The 17,691-nt window shown below is 56.3% G+C and overlaps 2 protein-coding genes across 7 annotated transcripts; one reads left to right on the top strand and one right to left on the bottom strand.

Moving 5' to 3' along the window:
• Positions 1–174: 174 nt before the first annotated feature.
• Positions 175–12,803, bottom strand: Neurl4 (neuralized E3 ubiquitin protein ligase 4). 6 transcript variants are annotated; one of them, XR_003734514.2, is made up of 29 exons: positions 12,499–12,803; positions 11,234–11,678; positions 10,959–11,024; positions 10,500–10,798; positions 10,216–10,327; positions 10,043–10,131; positions 9,340–9,412; positions 8,965–9,229; positions 8,532–8,713; positions 8,339–8,424; positions 8,054–8,216; positions 7,765–7,963; positions 7,611–7,687; positions 7,422–7,500; positions 6,908–7,083; positions 6,692–6,823; positions 6,232–6,377; positions 5,928–6,152; positions 5,735–5,833; positions 5,489–5,650; positions 5,158–5,322; positions 4,639–4,797; positions 3,905–4,084; positions 3,707–3,794; positions 3,507–3,613; positions 3,243–3,387; positions 2,969–3,081; positions 2,729–2,894; positions 175–872 (listed from the first exon to the last, which is right to left on the bottom strand). XR_003734514.2 is itself a non-coding variant. In XM_037201456.1 (29 exons), the coding sequence occupies exons 1-29, from the start codon at positions 12,784–12,786 to the stop codon at positions 668–670; spliced, it is 4,695 nt and encodes a 1,564-aa protein (XP_037057351.1). In that variant the 5' UTR covers positions 12,787–12,801; the 3' UTR covers positions 175–667. The 6 variants fall into 6 exon arrangements, 3 of the variants coding, with proteins under 3 accessions (XP_037057351.1, XP_037057352.1, XP_037057353.1); XM_037201456.1 differs by having other exon boundaries at positions 3,503–3,613; positions 12,499–12,801; XM_037201457.1 differs by having other exon boundaries at positions 3,503–3,613; positions 6,914–7,083; positions 12,499–12,801.
• Positions 12,804–13,067: 264 nt separating this feature from the next.
• Positions 13,068–17,485, top strand: LOC114693197. The gene is made up of 7 exons (XM_028869489.2): positions 13,068–14,484; positions 14,820–14,924; positions 15,036–15,107; positions 15,274–15,362; positions 15,468–15,719; positions 16,347–16,505; positions 17,240–17,485. Exons 1-7 carry the CDS (start codon positions 14,012–14,014, stop codon positions 17,296–17,298), a joined length of 1,209 nt encoding a protein of 402 aa, XP_028725322.1. The 5' UTR covers positions 13,068–14,011; the 3' UTR covers positions 17,299–17,485.
• The last annotated feature ends 206 nt before the right edge of the window (positions 17,486–17,691 follow it).

Here is a 17,691-nt window from a genome sequence, read left to right as displayed (position 1 = left end):
GGCAACAGGCTCAGCGGATTGGATGAGAGGAAAGGCGGAAGCGCTTGGAGACGGGTGCCGGGTTGTCCCAATGCCATGTGTGTTTACAGAGGCCTGGGACGATCTAGCCTCATGCCAAGAGCTCTGGAACTCTTCATCTCGTGAAGGCGCGGAGACAGAGGCGGAGGCAGATGCTCTGAAGACAGTATTTATTGGCTCCTTAGAAATCAGAGTCAGTAACAACTGTACAGAGAGCCCGCAGCTTTCTTGGGCTGCCCTTCCTTCCCACTCCCGCCCCATGGCACCCCGTGGCCACGGAAAAAGCAGCTTCGTGTGGGCACAGAGATACTCCTTTGGGATTCACAGTAACCAGAACAAAAACGGAAATAAATTAAGTGATATGGGGGGAGGGGGTAGTAGGGAGTCATGTTCCCTAAATCAGTGCATGAAGGGGGGACCCAGAGCTTGGAGCCGGGCTCCCTACAAGCTCCCTCTCCGCAGAGGGAGTGTGCTGGGCCCTGAATGTAGAGATGTGCTTCACACCTGGATAAACCAAAGCCTGTCTGCGTGCCTCCTGCCAGGAAAGCACCGCACATGCCCAAGTCACTGGAATGAGGTGGAGGCAGTCGTCATCGAGTCCGGCCGGGGCTTGAGGCCCAGCTGTGCTTAAAGGAGTGGTAGCTCACCCCTATTCCACCCGTACCAGCAGGGCATAGAGGAGGGTGGCTCCTTTCTCCTTAGTGACCCACTCAAGTTCCGAGGGGCTGAAGTGCTGGTCAGGAAGTTCTCTGAGGGCAGCCGACGGAGGTCCGGGAGTGTAGGAGCCAGGGCGCACGCACACCTGAAAGGCCACCTGAGCCTGGTGTGTCCGCTGGGATTTTGGGTCCCGGAATCTGTTAGACAGGCACAAAGAGAAGGAGGGTAAGGTTTCTAAGCCCCATCTGTGACTGTGAATTCTGCTCCCTCCACCAGGTCGTGCTGTTTTCTGGGAAATGCTCTCAACATGAACGACTTAGACCAACTAGTCTCTGTGTGGTACTCCTCCTCCCGAGTCCTGCTCAGCTAACTCCATCATAGCCCTCTCCAGGTCTTCATTTCCCCTAGGACTCTTATTTCGTGTTTGTTCTAAACATTCCAAGCATACTTCTCATCTGTCACCCACTTTTTTGAGACAGTATAGGGTCTCTATTCCAGGCTGGCCTCAAACTCCCTAGGAAGTGGAGGATGACTTGTGATCCTCTGCTTCTGCTTCCTAGTGTTAGGATTCCAGGCACGTCTTATAATACCTACCAACAGTGCTAGGGATCAAATTAACCCAGCACCTGGTGCAGGACACTCAAAAAAAAAAAAAAAAAAAAAAGACTTGGTGTGCACACATAGGCTAAGAAACCCAGGTATAGTGATGCATGTACTCTTCCAGCCCCAGCACTCAGGCACTCAGGATGTCGACAGAGGCAGCAGGAGCAGGTACTTAAGACCAGTTTCAGATACATACCAAGCATGAGTTTGAGGCCAGGCTGGGCTATTTGAAATCCTGTTTTGTTTTTTTTAAAGATTTATTTATTATGTATACAGTGTCCTGCATGCATGTGTGTCTACACGCCAGAAGAGGGCACCAGATCTCATTATAGATGGTGGTAAGCTACCATGTGGGTGCTGGGAATTGAACTCAGGACCTCTGGAAGAGCAGTCAGTGCTCTTAACCACTGAGCCATCTCTCCAGCCCCGTTTTGGTTTTTATTCGGAGCTGAGGACCGAACCCAGGGCCTTGCACTTGCTAGGCAAGCACTCTACCACTGAGCTAAATTCCCAACCCTGAAATCCTGTTTTGTTTTGTTTTTTTTTAAAAAGAGGCCAGGCAATGGTGGTGCATACACCTTTAATCCCAGCACACAGGAGGCAGAGGCAGGTGGATCTCTGTGAGTTTGAGGCCAGCCTGGTCTACAAAGCAGGTTCCAGGACAGCAAGAGCTACACAGAGAAACCTTGTCTCAAAAATACAAACAAACAAACAAAAAACCAGGTGGTGGTGGGTCACACTTTTATTCCAGCACTAAGGAGGCAGAGGCAGGTGCATCTCTGAGTTTGAGGCCAGCCTGGTTGACAGAGTGAGTTCCAGGACAGCCAGAGCTACACAGAGAAAGCCTGTCTCAAAGCAAAACAAAATACAAAACAAATAAACAACAACAATAAAAAGGGGAGTGTGGGGCTGGAGAGACTGTTCAGTGGTTAAGAGCACTGGTTGTTCTTCCAGATGACCCTGGTTCGATTCCTAGCACCCACACAGAAGCTCACAACCGCCTGTAACTCCAGTTCCAGGGTTTCTGATGCCATCTCCTAGACTTTGCAGGCACTACATGCACAGGCTGCCCAGACACACATTCAGGCAGAACAACCACACACAAAATAAGAAATTAAAAACAAACAAAACATTTGGGTGCTGGCGCACGCCTTTGATCCCAGCACTCGGGAGGCAGAGCCAGGCGGATCTCTGTGAGTTCAAGGCCAGCCTGGTCTACAGAGTGAGTACCAGGAAAGGCGCAAAGCTACACAGAGAAACCCTGTCTCAAAAAACAAAAAACGAACAAACAAAAACCGAGACAATAAAAATAAAAAAAACAAAAGAAGGATCTGGTGAAGGAGCAACCATTAAGTCAGGGTGGGAAAGGGGGTGTGGTGGGAATCACAAGTACCCAAAGTCCCCGGGCCCCTCTAGTTCTGAGACCACGCGCTCCCTCACGGATACTCACTGCACTTTGGAGGCCAGGGTCTCCGCCCCGGCATACTGAAGGGACGGGGAGAGCAGCACGGGGGGCGGCTGCTCCTCCCGGGGGGGCGCGCAGTTCTCCCCAGGCTCCTCGAACCCCACCCCAGGCTCTCCCTTCAAGGGTCGGCAGCTCAGGATAGAGGTCGTACCTGCGGAGAGACTGGGGTGAGGGCAGCCCTGTGGTTCCTCCTCGGGTCCCGAGGCCCCGCCCACTCCACGGTACCTGCTCCCAGCTCCCCCCGGTCCAGCACCCTCCGCACAACCGCCACACTGCTTCCATGGTACGCCATGTGCCACTTCTTCGTTAGTGTCCCGGCCTCTAGATGAGGGTTCACCCTGAGAGGGCAGACGAGACAGACAAGACAGACGGGTGAAAGGTCCCTGGCTCCTCAAGATCGTCCCACACACAAGAAGTCCTGTCACTTTTTCCTTCCTGTGATTGTCCACTTTCAGGGAAAAGAGCGGAGGGGAAATCCATGCCTGTGGCCCATATGTACCTAAGATTGAACCTGCACCATCCAAAAGGCAGGGCGTACTCCCGGGGAGGCTCTCCTCGGCGCCTATGGGCCTCATCTCCTCGCAGCTTTCGGCAAGATTCACAGTAGCATAAGCTCCGCTTCGGTGGAGGCATGAAATAATTCTCTGTGGGACAATGAGTAACAGGTTTGGCTCCTGTCCTGGGTCTCAGCCACACTGGTGCCCTCCCCTCCAGCTGGTCTCGAGTCATGGGAACGAGGCAGGGTCTGGAGACTAGGACTCACCGGAAGCAACAGCAATTCTTGGAAGCGAGAGCAAAGGGCATGGTACTCGCAGCTCTTTAAAGGGCTAGCAGCAGGCGGTGGACCCCAGCACACACTTTCCTTTATACCTGCAATAGCAGCGGAAAAAAGTCACAGGAGCTGGGCTGGGCATGGATGGGTAGACGGCAGGCGCAGGACAATCAATCCTTGGGCTAACGTACCATCTACCATATCAGCTTTTTCCATGTCTCCTTGGGTTCCAGAAATCTTCCCACTGGCAGCCACTGGATCAGGACTCACAATTGTCACCTGTGGAGGAGAGAAGTCAGTCACAACTTGACAGGTCCCCAGATCCCTTTGTGGACCAGAAGCTTCCCAGTTTCCCAGGACTCCCTTCCCTTATCTTTGTCGCCACTCACCTGCTCACACTGTCCATAGAGGTCCACAAGTGCGTGGCATGGCTGGGGCACATCCGGCACAGCCACCCCTTGGTCCACCCCATTGATGTGGAGATGGAGCCCTCCAGAGCAGTCCAGCCGCAGCCCCAGGATGGTGCCTTCAGGGCAGGTGTCAAGATTTGGCCCAAACTTCTCACAGATCTAAGAGGAAAGACCTACTGTCTTCAGACATCAGGCCCACCAGCACTGGTGAGCAGCCATCCTGCTGTTCTGTTTCCAACTGCCAGTCCCTGAGCTTTGCCTGTATTCACGCCCACTGCCTAGGCTCTATTCTCAATTTATTTACCTAGAGTCCCCCACTTAAAAAAAAAAAGTATGTGTGTGTGTGTGTGTGTGTGTGTGTGTGTGTGTGTGTGTGTACACATATATAAATTTAACACACATTGGTGTTTTGCCTGCTGCATGCATGTATGTCTGGGTGAAGGTGTTGGGTCCCCTGGAACTGGAGTTACAGGCAGCTGTGAGCTGCCATGTGGGTGCTGGGAATTGAACCCGTGTCCTCTGGAAGAACAGTCAGTGCTCCTAACCGCTGAGCCATCTCTCCAGCCCCAGAGTCCCCTTTAACATTCTCAACGGCTGGAGCACAGGAGGAAGCAACAGGCCAAAGCCTGTCCAGGTGATGACATGCACTTCCCCATTGGGCCAGCCTCTCCATTCAGAGGCTTGGATCATTCCAGTCTTGGCTCCCTCCTCACCTTCAGCCCATTGTGGAAGACACCTCGGCCCCGCAGGAGCCAGGCTGCCCGTTTAAGCCCACAAGCAGAGGCAGGGAAGTTCAGCCTCTCGGGTGGGCAGGTGATGACTCCCAGAACGAGGGACGATGTCCACTGTCGGTTCAGGAAGTCTATCCGCACCTGCAGGAGAAGGAACTATTTCACACGCACGGCTTCCAGGACAGAAGCCACCCACCGACCCAAATCAGTCTTTGCACCCAAACCTGGCACACTGCCCTTTTTGATGTTTGTAGAGAAGAGACTCCCAACCCACACGTCTCCTTCCCTGCTTATCCTGCTGCTGGAAACTGATTCCAGGTCCTTGTACATGTTAATAAGTGTTCTACAGTGAGTGCACCCCCACATCCTTTCTCTTTGAACCCTGGTCTGTTTCTAGACAATTCTTAACTGGCTAACTTCCTACCTATCTTTCAGTCTGCGGCAGAAAGGGCCCCTCACCCTGGAGTGACAGGGGCTAGGTAGGAAGAAAGAAAGGCACACCTGGACAAGCAGATGGGGTACCAGGGGCTGGCTGATGACGACGATGCCCTGATTGTAGCTGGCCACTCGCGTGGCTGTCCGGTTCCCGTTGGATAAGAGGATATTCTTCCCATGGTTCTCCAGGAATTCAAGGGCTGTGGGCATAACACCCACTTGATTCTGGCCCTGGTGTGGAGCAAGAGACTGAGCTGCACACGATCCCGATTGCAGTCCTCACCCACCACACTGGGGCGCACACACAGCGCAAGACTGAGTCTCTGCTGGACCAGTGGAGACCCACCAATCTGGTAACGAGTGGCCCGCCAACCCAGCAGCCCTCTGCAGCTCTTACTTTCAGCCCATGCTCCTCGCCCTCATCATCCTCCTCGCCCTCACTGCCAGTGTCTGAGCTGGGAGAAGGTGGCTGGGTGCCTTCTGGTTCCTCCAGCCTTGTGGAGCTGACGATGGATACGCTGCGTACTGGCCCGTATAGATCCAACACAGCCCACACGTTCTGGGAACACAAGACCGAGGAAGTCAGCACCAGACCTTCACCCAACAACCCGCTCCCCGAGACCAAACAAGCTCTTGGACCTGCCTTCGCAATGCCAGTGGCTGCAGGTCCCATATCTTCTCCATCTACCAGGATGTGCATCGTGTCGTCGGCGCCCCGACGGATGCCTACACGGCTCCCCACCTAGATCCAGGGTGGGCCAAAGGCAGCGGCTCAGCCAACTGCCTTCCACTCTCACCCCTAACCCCCACCCATGCCCTGGTGCCAGGTGTTTCACCCCTAGCCTCTCGAGGTTCCGGCCATAGTTCATCCTTTGCAGATGCCCATCTCGCCTCACTTCACAGCTGGACACCATCCAGGTGGTCTTTGTCCGGAGTTCAGGCAAGGAAGGAGGCAGCCCCGGCCCACTGCCTGCCCCAGGCCCCATCTCCTCGGGTGCTAGTGTGGTCAGCCCCAGCCGGAAGGACCCTGCCCACTTCTCATCTAACGCCTCCACTTTCACCTGGGAGAAAGAGAGAGCGAGACCATTAGCTGGGCCTGTCTGAGGGTCTGCCAGCCCCCTTCACCTCTCCACAGCCCACCTCAAAGACTTCTTCAGCCTTGAGCTCCTTGGTGCTGAAAACGAGGCCATGAGCATAGCCAGCCACACGAACCGCCCGTGTGCCATCCTCCTCCAGAGTGACGTTTTTGCCACATGTGCTGTGGAATCGGTGAGCTACACCCGCCACTGTAGGCAGATGTTTGGAAAAAGGGTCAGGGTTAGGGAAACTACCTTCAGATGGGATGCGGGACAAAGCTTTTAGAAGAAAAGCTAAGGCCCTATCTGCCATTACTCATCAAGACCTCTGGACACCTTTCACCCTAGTAAGACCCAAAATGTCCAATGCATGGTATCTTCGTCTCTGGGAGTCAGGGAAATCACATGACTCTGTGTCTCAGGTCTAACTACCCCTACACACACACAGACACACAGACACTCGGATGACATGCCACAGGGCCTCTGCCCTTCCTTACACAGGCTCCCAGGCTGCCTACAGCTACCTGGGGAATGCAGAGGGAATGACTTCTCAGTGGCAGTGTTGCTGGTCGCCAGGCTGTTGTCCATGGGGCCGGTGGCGTTGGTGATGGACACTTGGACACACTGGCCATAGAGATCCACTACTGCATACACCTCTGTGTAGGAAAGAAAGGCATCAGAAGTCTGAGGTCCTGAGATCTGAGCAAAGGCTGGCAGGCTGGAAGCCACAGAGTAGTCACCTTTACCCGGAGGCAAGCCTGAACAGGCGGCGCCTTGGTCCTGTCCATTAATGAAGTAGTGCAGATCACCCTTGGCAGTCCGCATCATGCCAATGCGTGCACCTGTGCCCAGTGCATCCAGATCACAGCCATAGTTGTTGCGCATTGTATTACCATCTTGCATGATAGCTGTACCACTGAGAAGACAGGAGGAGGAGGAGGAGGGAGTTAGTCTCCCTGCTTCATCTCTACATTGGCCCACACTGTCTCTGTCTGTCAAAACCATCCAGTGCTTTGGGTTTCACAGAGACCTGATCTCGGTCCGAGGCTCAGCAGTTCCCTGTCTCTCAGGGAACAGCAGGAACTGCTCCATAGGCTGCCTGGGTGGGAATTCCCAGAACTGAGGAGGGGGTTAGTAGGTCCCCGAGTGTGCCAGTGCCTATGGCCGCCACAGACCCAAACCATGCTTAGTTTTCTGGTATCATCCAGCTCCACCCATCCCTGCCAAGCTGGATTCAAGGGCAGACGGCCCAACCTTAGCATCCATGTATCATAGTCAATGTCTGTCATGGTGTTGGGAAATTCCAGGTCTTCAGGCCGAATAGCAGTCACTCCTGGGAGGAAGCGGAAGGTAAGAAATGACCCCCAGGACACAGGCATCCAGTACTCTACAATCCTCCTACTCCTCCCTCCCCACCCCACCCCCGCACAGACGGTCCCTCACCAGCTTCAATGGAGCCTGACCAGCGGTCCACCATCTTCTGAATGACAATTTCAAACAGTTCTCCATCGCGTAGGGCTCTGTCAGGGAGAGTGGAGGTCACTAAGGCCTTAAGGGGGTGGTGGGACAGTGGAGACGTGAAAGTCTAGAGACTGACCGGTTGGAAATGACAATGGCGTCATTGAATTCGCTTCGGCAGTTATGGCGGAGAGCAGTCCGACCCCCGTTGGTGATGACTGCATTACTGCCATGCAGCTGGTGGAAGCGGAGGTCGGAGCCGCCAGCTGCTGAGGATGGAGAACTTGGAGACATCTGGTTGTTCCCTTCAGGGAGTGGCTCAGAGACCGGAGGCACCTCTGCAATCGGGGTCACCCAGTCAATCTCTAAGACTTTCCTGATTCCCAAGGCCACCCCGAGCCTTCACCCCAGCCCTGCTGGGCCCTCACCCACGTCATCCACAATAGTGGCCTGGGCAGCCTGGCCATAGAGATCGACGACAGCATAGACCCCCGGGGGGACATTCCAGGCGGCAGGGCCCTGAGTCATCCCGTTGACAAAGAAGTGGAGGGTTCCGTCCTCCCGCCGCACCACGCCCACCGTGTCCCCTGCCTTGGAAGAAGTGGGGGCTAGAGTGAGGAGTCAGGCGGAGTTCCTGCTGGAGACGATCCTGCATCCATCCTACCTCACTGACGCTCCCAAAACGACAGCCATCAGCGTGCCTACTCTCTCACCTTGAGGCGGTCCAGGTTGTGTCCATACTCATCCAGGATGGTCGTTCCATTGTGCATGACCCCATTCCCAGTCATCATCCAGGTCCCTGCAGGGACAGAAGTGGCAGAAGGTGACCAACGGGGCAGGATCCAGAACGTTGCAGCAGCTTCCTCCCTGGACCCTAACCCAGCCCTGCCCTTCTTGGCATCTCACCGGAGCGTAAATTGGTCATGGTAGAGGGTAACTGGAGGTAGGCGGGGTTGTGGGTGGTGACACCAATCTCAATGGAGCCGGCCCATTTGTCCACCATCTTGTCAATGCGCACCTGGAACACCTCTCCATCCCGCAAGGCTCTGCTGCTCAGTACCACGCCATGATTGAAGTCGTCAGTGGCGCTGAGGACAGAGCAAGTGAGGACTCAGAACTCCACACACTCACCGAGTGTGCCGAGGCTTAAACCAGCAGTTCTTGTCCAGCAGTCACTGTCCCGAGACAACCAAGCAGACTTCCTGCCCCGGGAAGTCTCCACCTTTCTGTCCGAGAATTCCCACACCAGATACACTCTGCCTCCCACGTGCCCACCTCACTGCTCCCACACCCTGTTTGGGCCCCCTTCACAGGTCTCTCCCCACGCCACAGGTCATACTGGGGCCTAAGGGCAGTGCGTCCCTCGTGGGTGATGGCTGCCTTCTGTCCACAGTTTGGATGGAAGAGCAGGCGTTCGGGTTCTGCCTGGGCAGCAGGAGCAGCCCGACGGAGAGCACCCTCCGGGGACAGTGCCCTCAGGATGGCATTGTTCCGGCGGAGACGGTCACTGTGGTTATTATTATGGACGATGGTCACTTTCACAGCCATCCCGTACAGGTCTACCACACCATACACCACTGGTGGCGTCAGGGGGGTAGCCACACCTGTACAGCAGAGAATCAGAGTCAACCAGAACAAGAGCAAACACCAGAGAAGGGTGAGGTGCAGACCCACGGACGGCCCGGCCAGCAGTCTGTCTCGTGTGTCACCTTACCCTGATCAATGCCATTGATGAAGAAGTGCAGGGCAGAGTTGGACTTCCTCGTCAGGCCAATATGGTCACCCTCCTAGCCAAAGAAGAAAGACCCTAGTCTGGAATCCAGCTATACTCAGGCTCAGGTTCCAGCAGTCCTGGGCACTTCCTACCACCCCATTCCACAGGAGACCACCTACTGACGGAATTCACATAAGGCCACTCCAGGGCAGGGTCTAGTCCCCGCTTTCCAGACACATTTCCCAAATGCCCAGTGTAAAGTAGGTAATCCTGAGCTAAACCACATGAAAAACAATCTCCTGCCTGATGGAGGTAGCAGACGCCTTTAATCCCAGCACTCGGGAGGCCAGCCTGGTCTACAGAACAAGATCCAGGACAGGCACCAAACTACACAGAGGAACCCTGTCTCCAAAAACCAAAAAAAAAAAAAACAAAAACAAAACCTAATCTCCCCACTACTCTCTAAAGTCTCAATCTATTTAAGTGCTCTAAGGGCTAGAGACGTAACTCAGTGGAAGTTCCATTCCTAGTACCAATGGACAAAAAGGTACTACTAAAATCATCTTTTAGATCCTGTTGGACAACCCTGCCTTCCTAGAAGAAGCCTTACAAAGAGAGAAAGGGACTTGGTCTTTGTTTTAGATCACACTGCCTGGAGCCCTGGCTCCCCTGACTGGCCCACGCTACTGAGAGACACACTCACCTGCAGTTCATCCAGACTGAATTCACAGTACTCCCGGCGGGTACCCTTGCCATTGGTCAGGATCCCACAGCCACTCATCATGATGGTACCTGGTAAAAATGGACACCCAGTTAGGGTACAGGCTCTCTCACCCTCATCAACCCACAACCCGTGTCCCTCCCCACAGCCGGTACCTGACTGGAGGTTGGTCATGGTGGCTGGGTACTCCAAGCTGTTGGGATTGTGGGTAGTGACACCAATCTCAATGGAGCCTGACCACTTGTCTACAAGCTTATCAATACGGATCTGGGGTTGAGTGAGAGCAGACAGGACCAGAGCACATAAGAAAAGACGACGACGAACCCTCGAACCCTGGACTCTTCACCAGGCGTTACCATCCCGGAATCAAGGACCAGTCCTTATATTTAGCTCCCGATCTTTGGCATGAAGCTCGGCTAGACTTCAGGGTTTTACGTACCTCAAACATCTCATTATCCCGAAGAGGGCGGTTGGTCATGACAACGCCATTGTTGAATTCGTCCAGGGGCCTCCGGCGCTCCGCCGTCTTGTTGTTGTTGCTGAGTTTGATGAGGGTTCCACACTTCTCATGGAAGAGCAGGGCGTCGTTGGAGGTCAGGATGGGGGAAGTGGCAGGTCCGCTGGACGCTGAGCCCTCCCCAGCTGGTGGGGAGCTCAGGTTCACATTAAGGAGGCCTCCATTGTAGGCCGACAAGATAGCATTGCTCACCACCTCGGAGAGCTCCATGCTGGCAAAGTCTACAGCAGCCAGGTGGAGAAAGGAAGTCACGGTGAGGCTCTCTCTAGCCTCTCTAGCTAGCTTGGGACCCTTTTCTCCCTACCCAGCTCTCGAAGTCCCACCCTTATCCACGTCACTACCCACCCACTCCCCTGCCCAGGGCTTCCCCGAAGCCCTCACCATTATGCGAATCAAGGCTGTTGGGGAACGTCTCCGGCCGGGCCCGCGCTGGGGACACTATGAAGGCTAGGGACCAGGTAGGACGGGAGGGGAATAAGGGTTCAGCCTGTGCGTCAGGGCCCACGGTCCAGGGACCATTCTCTTCTAAGCCCTGTGTTCCCCTACAACAGGTTCTGGCTCAGCGGCCCTGCCCCTCCCCCAGCTGACTTGTGACTGACGACTTTTGCCCCATTTCTTCAGCTACACCTCATGCTTCCCCGAAGCTGTGTTCTCACCTTCATCCACAGAGGTCCCCTGTTCCGACAAGGCAGAATCTTCCGGAGGGGCCAAGGGCTCAAGAGGAGGTGTAGGGCTGGGGGTGGGAGGGCTGAAGCCTGGCTCGGGGGGCAGCACAGTGATCTGGGTGCACTTGCCATAAAGGTCCACGACAGCCCAGACGCGAGCAGGCAGGCCTGTGGCAGCCACGCCGCAGTCGCGCCCATTCACCCAGAGCCGGAGCTCCCCGGTGGCTGTGCGCTCCACACCAACACGGTCCCCTTCGACAAGCTGGTCCAGGTCCTGGCCATATTCCTCCAGCACAGAGCGCCCATCCCTCAGCACCGAGCAGCCCGATACCACCCAGGAGCCTCCCTTGAGCCCAGTGGCACTGCTTGGGAAGTCCAGTACGCTGGGATCCAGAGCTGTCACTCCAATTTCAATGGAACCACTCCAGGAGTTGACCTACGAGAGAGGGGTGGACAGAGTCTCAGTATGGATCCCACCACCAGAAACTACCTTCCACAGGACAGCGTGCCTCTCGCCCTGACCTCTGAGACAACACAGACTCTCAAATACCTTGTTAGACCTCACTCCATAACTATCTAGACCTGCTCTCCCTTAGCAACTCTGTGCTGTATCCAGCTGCCTAGTGCTAACCACGATACCCTTTTACCCACTAAGCAAGCTGGTTAAGGACCCTGGTTTCGACCTTCCCTAGTCTCAGTGGCTCCTCATGGACCCCAGTCACATGCTTCCTAGATCCATATATCTTGCTTTCCTCAATCACTCTCATTCCCAATCCTCTAGTAAGGTAAAGCTCCCTCCGGATTCACTCTCTTCCCAAATTCTTTCTCTGAGCCAAGCAAGTCACACACACCTCCCTTTTCCCATGTCTCCTCATCTTCCTGGCTTTGGATGTTTGTCCTTCAATATTTGTGCTTTTTGCTAATTCTTTACTCTCTCCATCACATCTCGGGACACCTGTCTGTCTTCCATCCCCAAGAGATCGTGCTAGATCTGTCCACTAGCCATTCTAGTAACTGGGCCCTGTATCCCTGTCCTGCTCCCGGGTCCCGAGGAAACTCATTCTCCTTCAGAATGAATGTGTCTGCTTCAGGCTCTTATTCTTTCTGTTCCCCGGTGCACTCCGGGCTGTAGGTTCGCTGTCGGTACCTGGGGACTTTGGTTGGACACACAGAGACTTTCGTGCCCGTTCTACCTCTTCCCCCTCCCGACCGCTCCCACCACCCTCCACCACGATTCCGCCGCCCCGGCTCTGCACCTTGCGGTCGATGCGGACAGTGAAGACGCGTCCGTCGCGCAAGGGTTCCCGGCTCAGCACCAACCCGTGGTTAAACTCCTGGCCCGGCTGCTGCCGCCGCGCTGTGCGCCCGCAGGCCGACAGGCTCACCAAGCGCCCAGTGCGCGGGTGCAGCTCCCCGCCACTGCCGAGACCCCCGCCGGACCCCAGGCCCGGTCCGCTGCCGCCAGGGCCCCCACCCCCGCCTGGCCCCGGCCCCGGCCCGGGGCCTGCCCCAGAGCCCCCATTCCCACCCGACCCCGCCGCCATCGCCGCTGATACCGCGGCCGCGCGACAGCCGCGCTTGGCGGCACCGTGGCAACCGCGGCGGACAGACGCCCCGGGGGAATACGGCCGGGGGCTGGGACCCGATATGCTTTACGGCACTGCCCGCACTGAAGCATCCAGGGCTAAGGAACCAAGGTCTGTCGCGAGGGGGAACGGAAGGACGACGGGGTCGGAGGGGCTTGCTTTACGGCACAGCGGGAGGCGAGCGGCTCTGGGAGACGGGAGGGAGGGTTGGGGCAGTGTTTGCGACAGTGAGTGGAAGAAACGCCCGCCGCAGGCGTCTTTTGCGACGGAGGCGCGCTAAGCGCCCAAACGCACTTTGCGACACCCATCGCGCGGCGCCCGGGACCCAACCCTTGCCGGGGGGAAAGACGTATCCGAGCGTTCGCGTTCACAGCACGGGTCGTGGCTTCCCCTCACAGACACGCTGTAGAGCGGGACAGACAAAAGGCAGCGGTACAAAGCCACGTCTCCGTCCTCCAGGAGGCCGGCACCGGAAATGTCGCAATCCACCCACGCATCACAGCCCTCCTCGGCCTGGTCCCGCACCTGCTGCCGCACGCCACCTCCCCGCCCCACCCCGCACCCTGGGCATCGCACCCCTGCAGTGAGCTGACGGTGTGGGGGGGCGGGGGGAGGGAGCCCGCGGCCGGGTCAGGACCAACTTGAGCTCCGAGTCCAGGAGACCCTTGGATTTTAAAAACCCCTCACACCGAGCCCCAGAAACACCCCGGCGGGCCATCTCAAAGGCACCGGGGGCTGCAAACGCCCGGAGGTCACCGGAGGGCGCCCGGCAGAAGCCGCCGAGGATGCCGCCGAGGCTGGAGGCGCCTCGGGGTATGACGTCACAAGGCTCCGCGCCCCTCGGCCCGGCCCCTTGGCTGTGATTGGTTGATTCGGAGCAGGGCGGTGATGGAGCAGGGCGGGAACAAATCACAGAGACAAAGAGAGCCTCTGGGTGTGACGATTGGGGACGGGCGTGCGGAGGGGCTCCCGGGCTGAGGTCCTCACGTCGATAGCCTTGTGTGTTCACCTGCTCCGGCGCGGGGCGCCCCGGGGCCCAGGCGGAGGCGGTCCAGGCTGACCCCGAGCCCCCAGCGCCCCGCCCACCGCGGTGGGGGCAGGGCCGAGGGGCGGGGCTATGTGGAGCCGGGCGGCCCGGCGGAGCAATTGAAGCGGCGGCTACCGACCGACCGAGTGGGGAGCCATGGAGAAACCGGAGCCCCTCGCATCCGTTAGCGGCCTCAGTGCGGAATCCCCTCGGGGGGTTCCTAGGGCGATACCTGGAGGTGTCAGAGGTATACCCGCTGACGCCGGACTGCCCTCCGGGGTAGCCTTGTTTCGCGCTGCTGGCCCCCTCTCGCATCCCGGGGGCACTGTCATCCGCAGTCCTGGGCCCATCCGGCACTCTGAAGAGGCAGTGACCCTCAGTTCCGGACCCTGTCCCCAACTCGGGGAGGTTGCAGGCAGTAGTCTTGGGTCCAGCAAATCCTCTGGCACTGGAACTGGTGCAGCTAGGGGGTCCATCCCTGGGCCGGGGGAGTCCAAAGTGTACAGTTCGGAGAGTAGTCCACAGACCGGGCCAACTTTTTTGCACTCTCAAAACTTTGAGGAGCGGCCCCGAAGCATCCTAAAAAACAGCAGCTCCATCATGATGAAGAAGACCTCCAGTGCGGAGAAGTAAGCAGTTCAGCTGTTAGCCCGCAGCCCACCCGCAAACCTGAGGGGAGGGAGGAGTTCCAGACACCTTGGGCGGAAGCCAGGAGAAAGGGGGCGGAGGTGAGACCAATTGGGAGGGAAGTCTGAGGTTCCAAGACTTGGGGAGGGCGGCCGGTGTCACAAAATCCTGGCCACACCGCCCTGGAATTACCACGGGGCATCTGGCTCCAATCCTAGCCTCTATAAGCGAATGTAAGAAGAGTTTTTTGAATGCCTGGGAGAATGGAGGAGACCCCTCTGTTGGGAGAGGGTTACCCGAAGAGCGTCCTCTTTGCTATGTCCTTCCCTCGCCTCAGGAAGTCTCAGCGCTGGGATGAAATGAACATCTTGGCCACCTACCACCCTGCTGACAAAGACTATGGCTTTATGAAGGCGGATGAGCCCAGCACCCCCTACCACAGGTGCTGAGTCCTAAGCCTAGCTTTTCAGCCTAGACTCCCGTATTCTAACAAGGGACCATTGAGGAAGAGGCAGAGAAGCCTCAGGTACTAGCCCTGCTTCCTCCTCTGCAGGCTGCAAGACAATGATGAGGACCTGTCTGCCGGGTCTTCTCCCAGGGTGACCCCTGAATCACTGTCAGAGAGGTGAGAGTCCTCCCGCAGAGCTGAGCCCACTACCCCATACCTCTGAACCCACTCTCAGACAGCATAGCCAGAACTGATGGGGAGCAGAGGCTTGGTCCCCGCCCACCACCTGCCCCGACTGTCCTTCTCTCCCTTCTGTACCCCCAACTAGTCTCCCTCCCCCCAGGTTTGCCACAATGGACAATTTCCTTCCCAAGGTCCTCCAGTACGGAGATAACAAAAACTCCAAGACTGCAGACACCTTTGCCAAGACACGTACGTGAGATGCGGGGTGGGCCTTGATGCCAAGGGGAGGTGGCGTGGCAGGGACCCTCCAGGGAAAGCCCGGAGGGAAAGCCAAGCTTCCACACTGGCCCGCAGACTCCAGTGATTTTGACAAGCACCGAAAGATACATTACAATGAAGGGAAGTTCCTGAAGACCCTGAAGAGCCTGCCCTTGACCAATGAGGATGATAGCAGCGGAGCAAGTGCCAGCATCAGCAGCAGCAGTCAGAGCGGGCTGACGGACCCGAAGCCCAGGCCTGCCGAGAAAGGCTGGCCAGGAAGGCTGGCCCCAGGAGTCAAAAATGAGACTCTCCTGGTGACTGACAGCCGTGGCCTAGACGCCAGTGGTTAGTGACGGGCCTCAGGGGACTGAAGAGAATCGTAGACAAGAGGCTATTCCAGAGTCCACATCTCCTTGAACTTTGCTTTTTTCTCTTCCTTCCTTCCTTTCTTTTTGTTTTGTTTTGTTTTAGAGACTGGGTTTCTCTGTGTAACAGCCCTAGCTGTCCTGGAACTCCCTCTGTAGACCAGGCTGGCCTCGAACTCACAGATCTGCCTGCCTCTGCCTCCCGAGTGCTGGGATTAAAGGCGTGCGCCGCCACCGCCCAGCGAACTTTGCTTTTTTCGTATCGTTCTCTTTGGCTCTGCTTCTCGTTTCTCCACTGTATTCTGCTTTCTTCAGAGCATAGGCTTCCTGTCCTGCTGTCCGACAGAGAGGCAGTGGTTGGGGGTGGACGCCAGAGAAGACGGGACAAATGGAGCTGAGTCTCCACACAGGGTGGCCTCCAGAGATGACAGTTTGAGGGAACCATCGGGGAATGCAGATCACTGCAGGTTTTCTAAAATGGGAAGGGTGGTAGAGGGGAACTCGGGACTTGAACTTTTCCCGTCTTTTAGTGGCCCGCCATGCACACCTAGGATTCATGGGCACAGCAGGTGGCCACAGACTCAGACTGTCTGGGGTGATTTTTCAGATTCTGGGGCTTTCAGAAACCAGTTCCCCTCAGCGTCAGACTCGACCATCAGGGAGCAGACTGCCCTACAGCGTAAGGAGTATTACAGTAAAGGAAGATACCTGAGGTCCTGTTCCCACCCGGAGATCGGAGAGGCTATGGAAGACGAAGAGATGAACAGTGAGAGCTGGGAGGACAGCCAGCCCGGGGGAAAGGACAGAATGAGCAGCTTGCTAGGTGCCCCAGCCCTTGTCTCATGTTACTTCTGGGTTCTTCAGGTCTAACCTGGGTTACTGAGAATCCCAAAGGCACTTCAGGTCCTATTGGAAGCCCCCTTGGGTATGACAGAACCATTTAGAGCTCTCTGGACATAACCATGACTGTATGGCAACCTGGTGAGGGCACCATCTCCCTAGGCCTGGCTCTCAGCAAGCTCCCACCTCCCAGCCTCCCAATCCTATTAGGCCAGTGCGTCAGCAGCAGGAGGTAAAAGAGGTCCTAACCAACCTGGAGTGCCTACATCATAGAGAACAGACACCGGGGGTGCTCAGAGGGATTGAGAATCCCTCCAGCCTAGCCTAAGCCACTGACGTCACGCCTCCTCCTCCTTGACTTCTCTCCACCACCCCACCCCTCTCTAGTTAGCGCCAGGTCCTCCAGAGGCAATGGGTCTCGGGTGGCGTGGCTTCCCGCTGTTGGGCTAAGGGACTGAGAGAGTTCAGAAAAGGAACGTGGAAGTAACCAGAACCCTCTGAACTGGACTGGGTGCAGATGTGAGCCTGGGCAGGTGCAAAGGGGTCCTTGTGCTGACCAGGGAGGCATTGGGATTTAGTGGGTAGGTTCTAGAGATCTGAGGGTCACGTGGACAAGCGCTAACCCCTGCTGCAAGAAAGCCCAACCTCTCCTTTCTCTAGATGATACCTTGCGTCTCCAGTGGACTCAGGAAAAAGAACCTAGACCATGGAAAATGTAGCCAGCTGAGGACGGGGGGAGGGCAGCCCTCCCTCCCCTGCCCTTACCACTCTACTAGTGGACAATAAAGAGAACATCAGGAATCTGAGTGCTGGGAATTGGATGCCCAGCCTGGACCTGCTCTATCAAGGCCTGGGGGAATTGGGGAGGGGGTGTCCATGCACAATAAAGGAGGAAAGTAGAGACAAGCAAGAGAAGCTGAGAGCAACCGGAGGGGCTGGGTTCCTAGGATCAGCACTTAGGGGCCAAGGCAGCAAAATCACACATTTGAGGAGAACTATTCCACACAGTGGGATCCTGTTGTTTGTTTTTTAAATTATTTTTATTTACTTATTTTTATTTATTTGTTTCGCCTGCATGTATGTCTGTGTGAGGGTGTCAGATCTTGGAGTTA

This window comes from Peromyscus leucopus, chromosome 8b (assembly GCF_004664715.2).
Source record: "Peromyscus leucopus breed LL Stock chromosome 8b, UCI_PerLeu_2.1, whole genome shotgun sequence".
In the NCBI taxonomy this organism is placed as follows: Eukaryota; Metazoa; Chordata; class Mammalia; order Rodentia; family Cricetidae; genus Peromyscus; species Peromyscus leucopus.
Note: the sequence above shows the minus strand (reverse complement) of the source record. Positions and strands in the feature narration are given on the sequence as shown.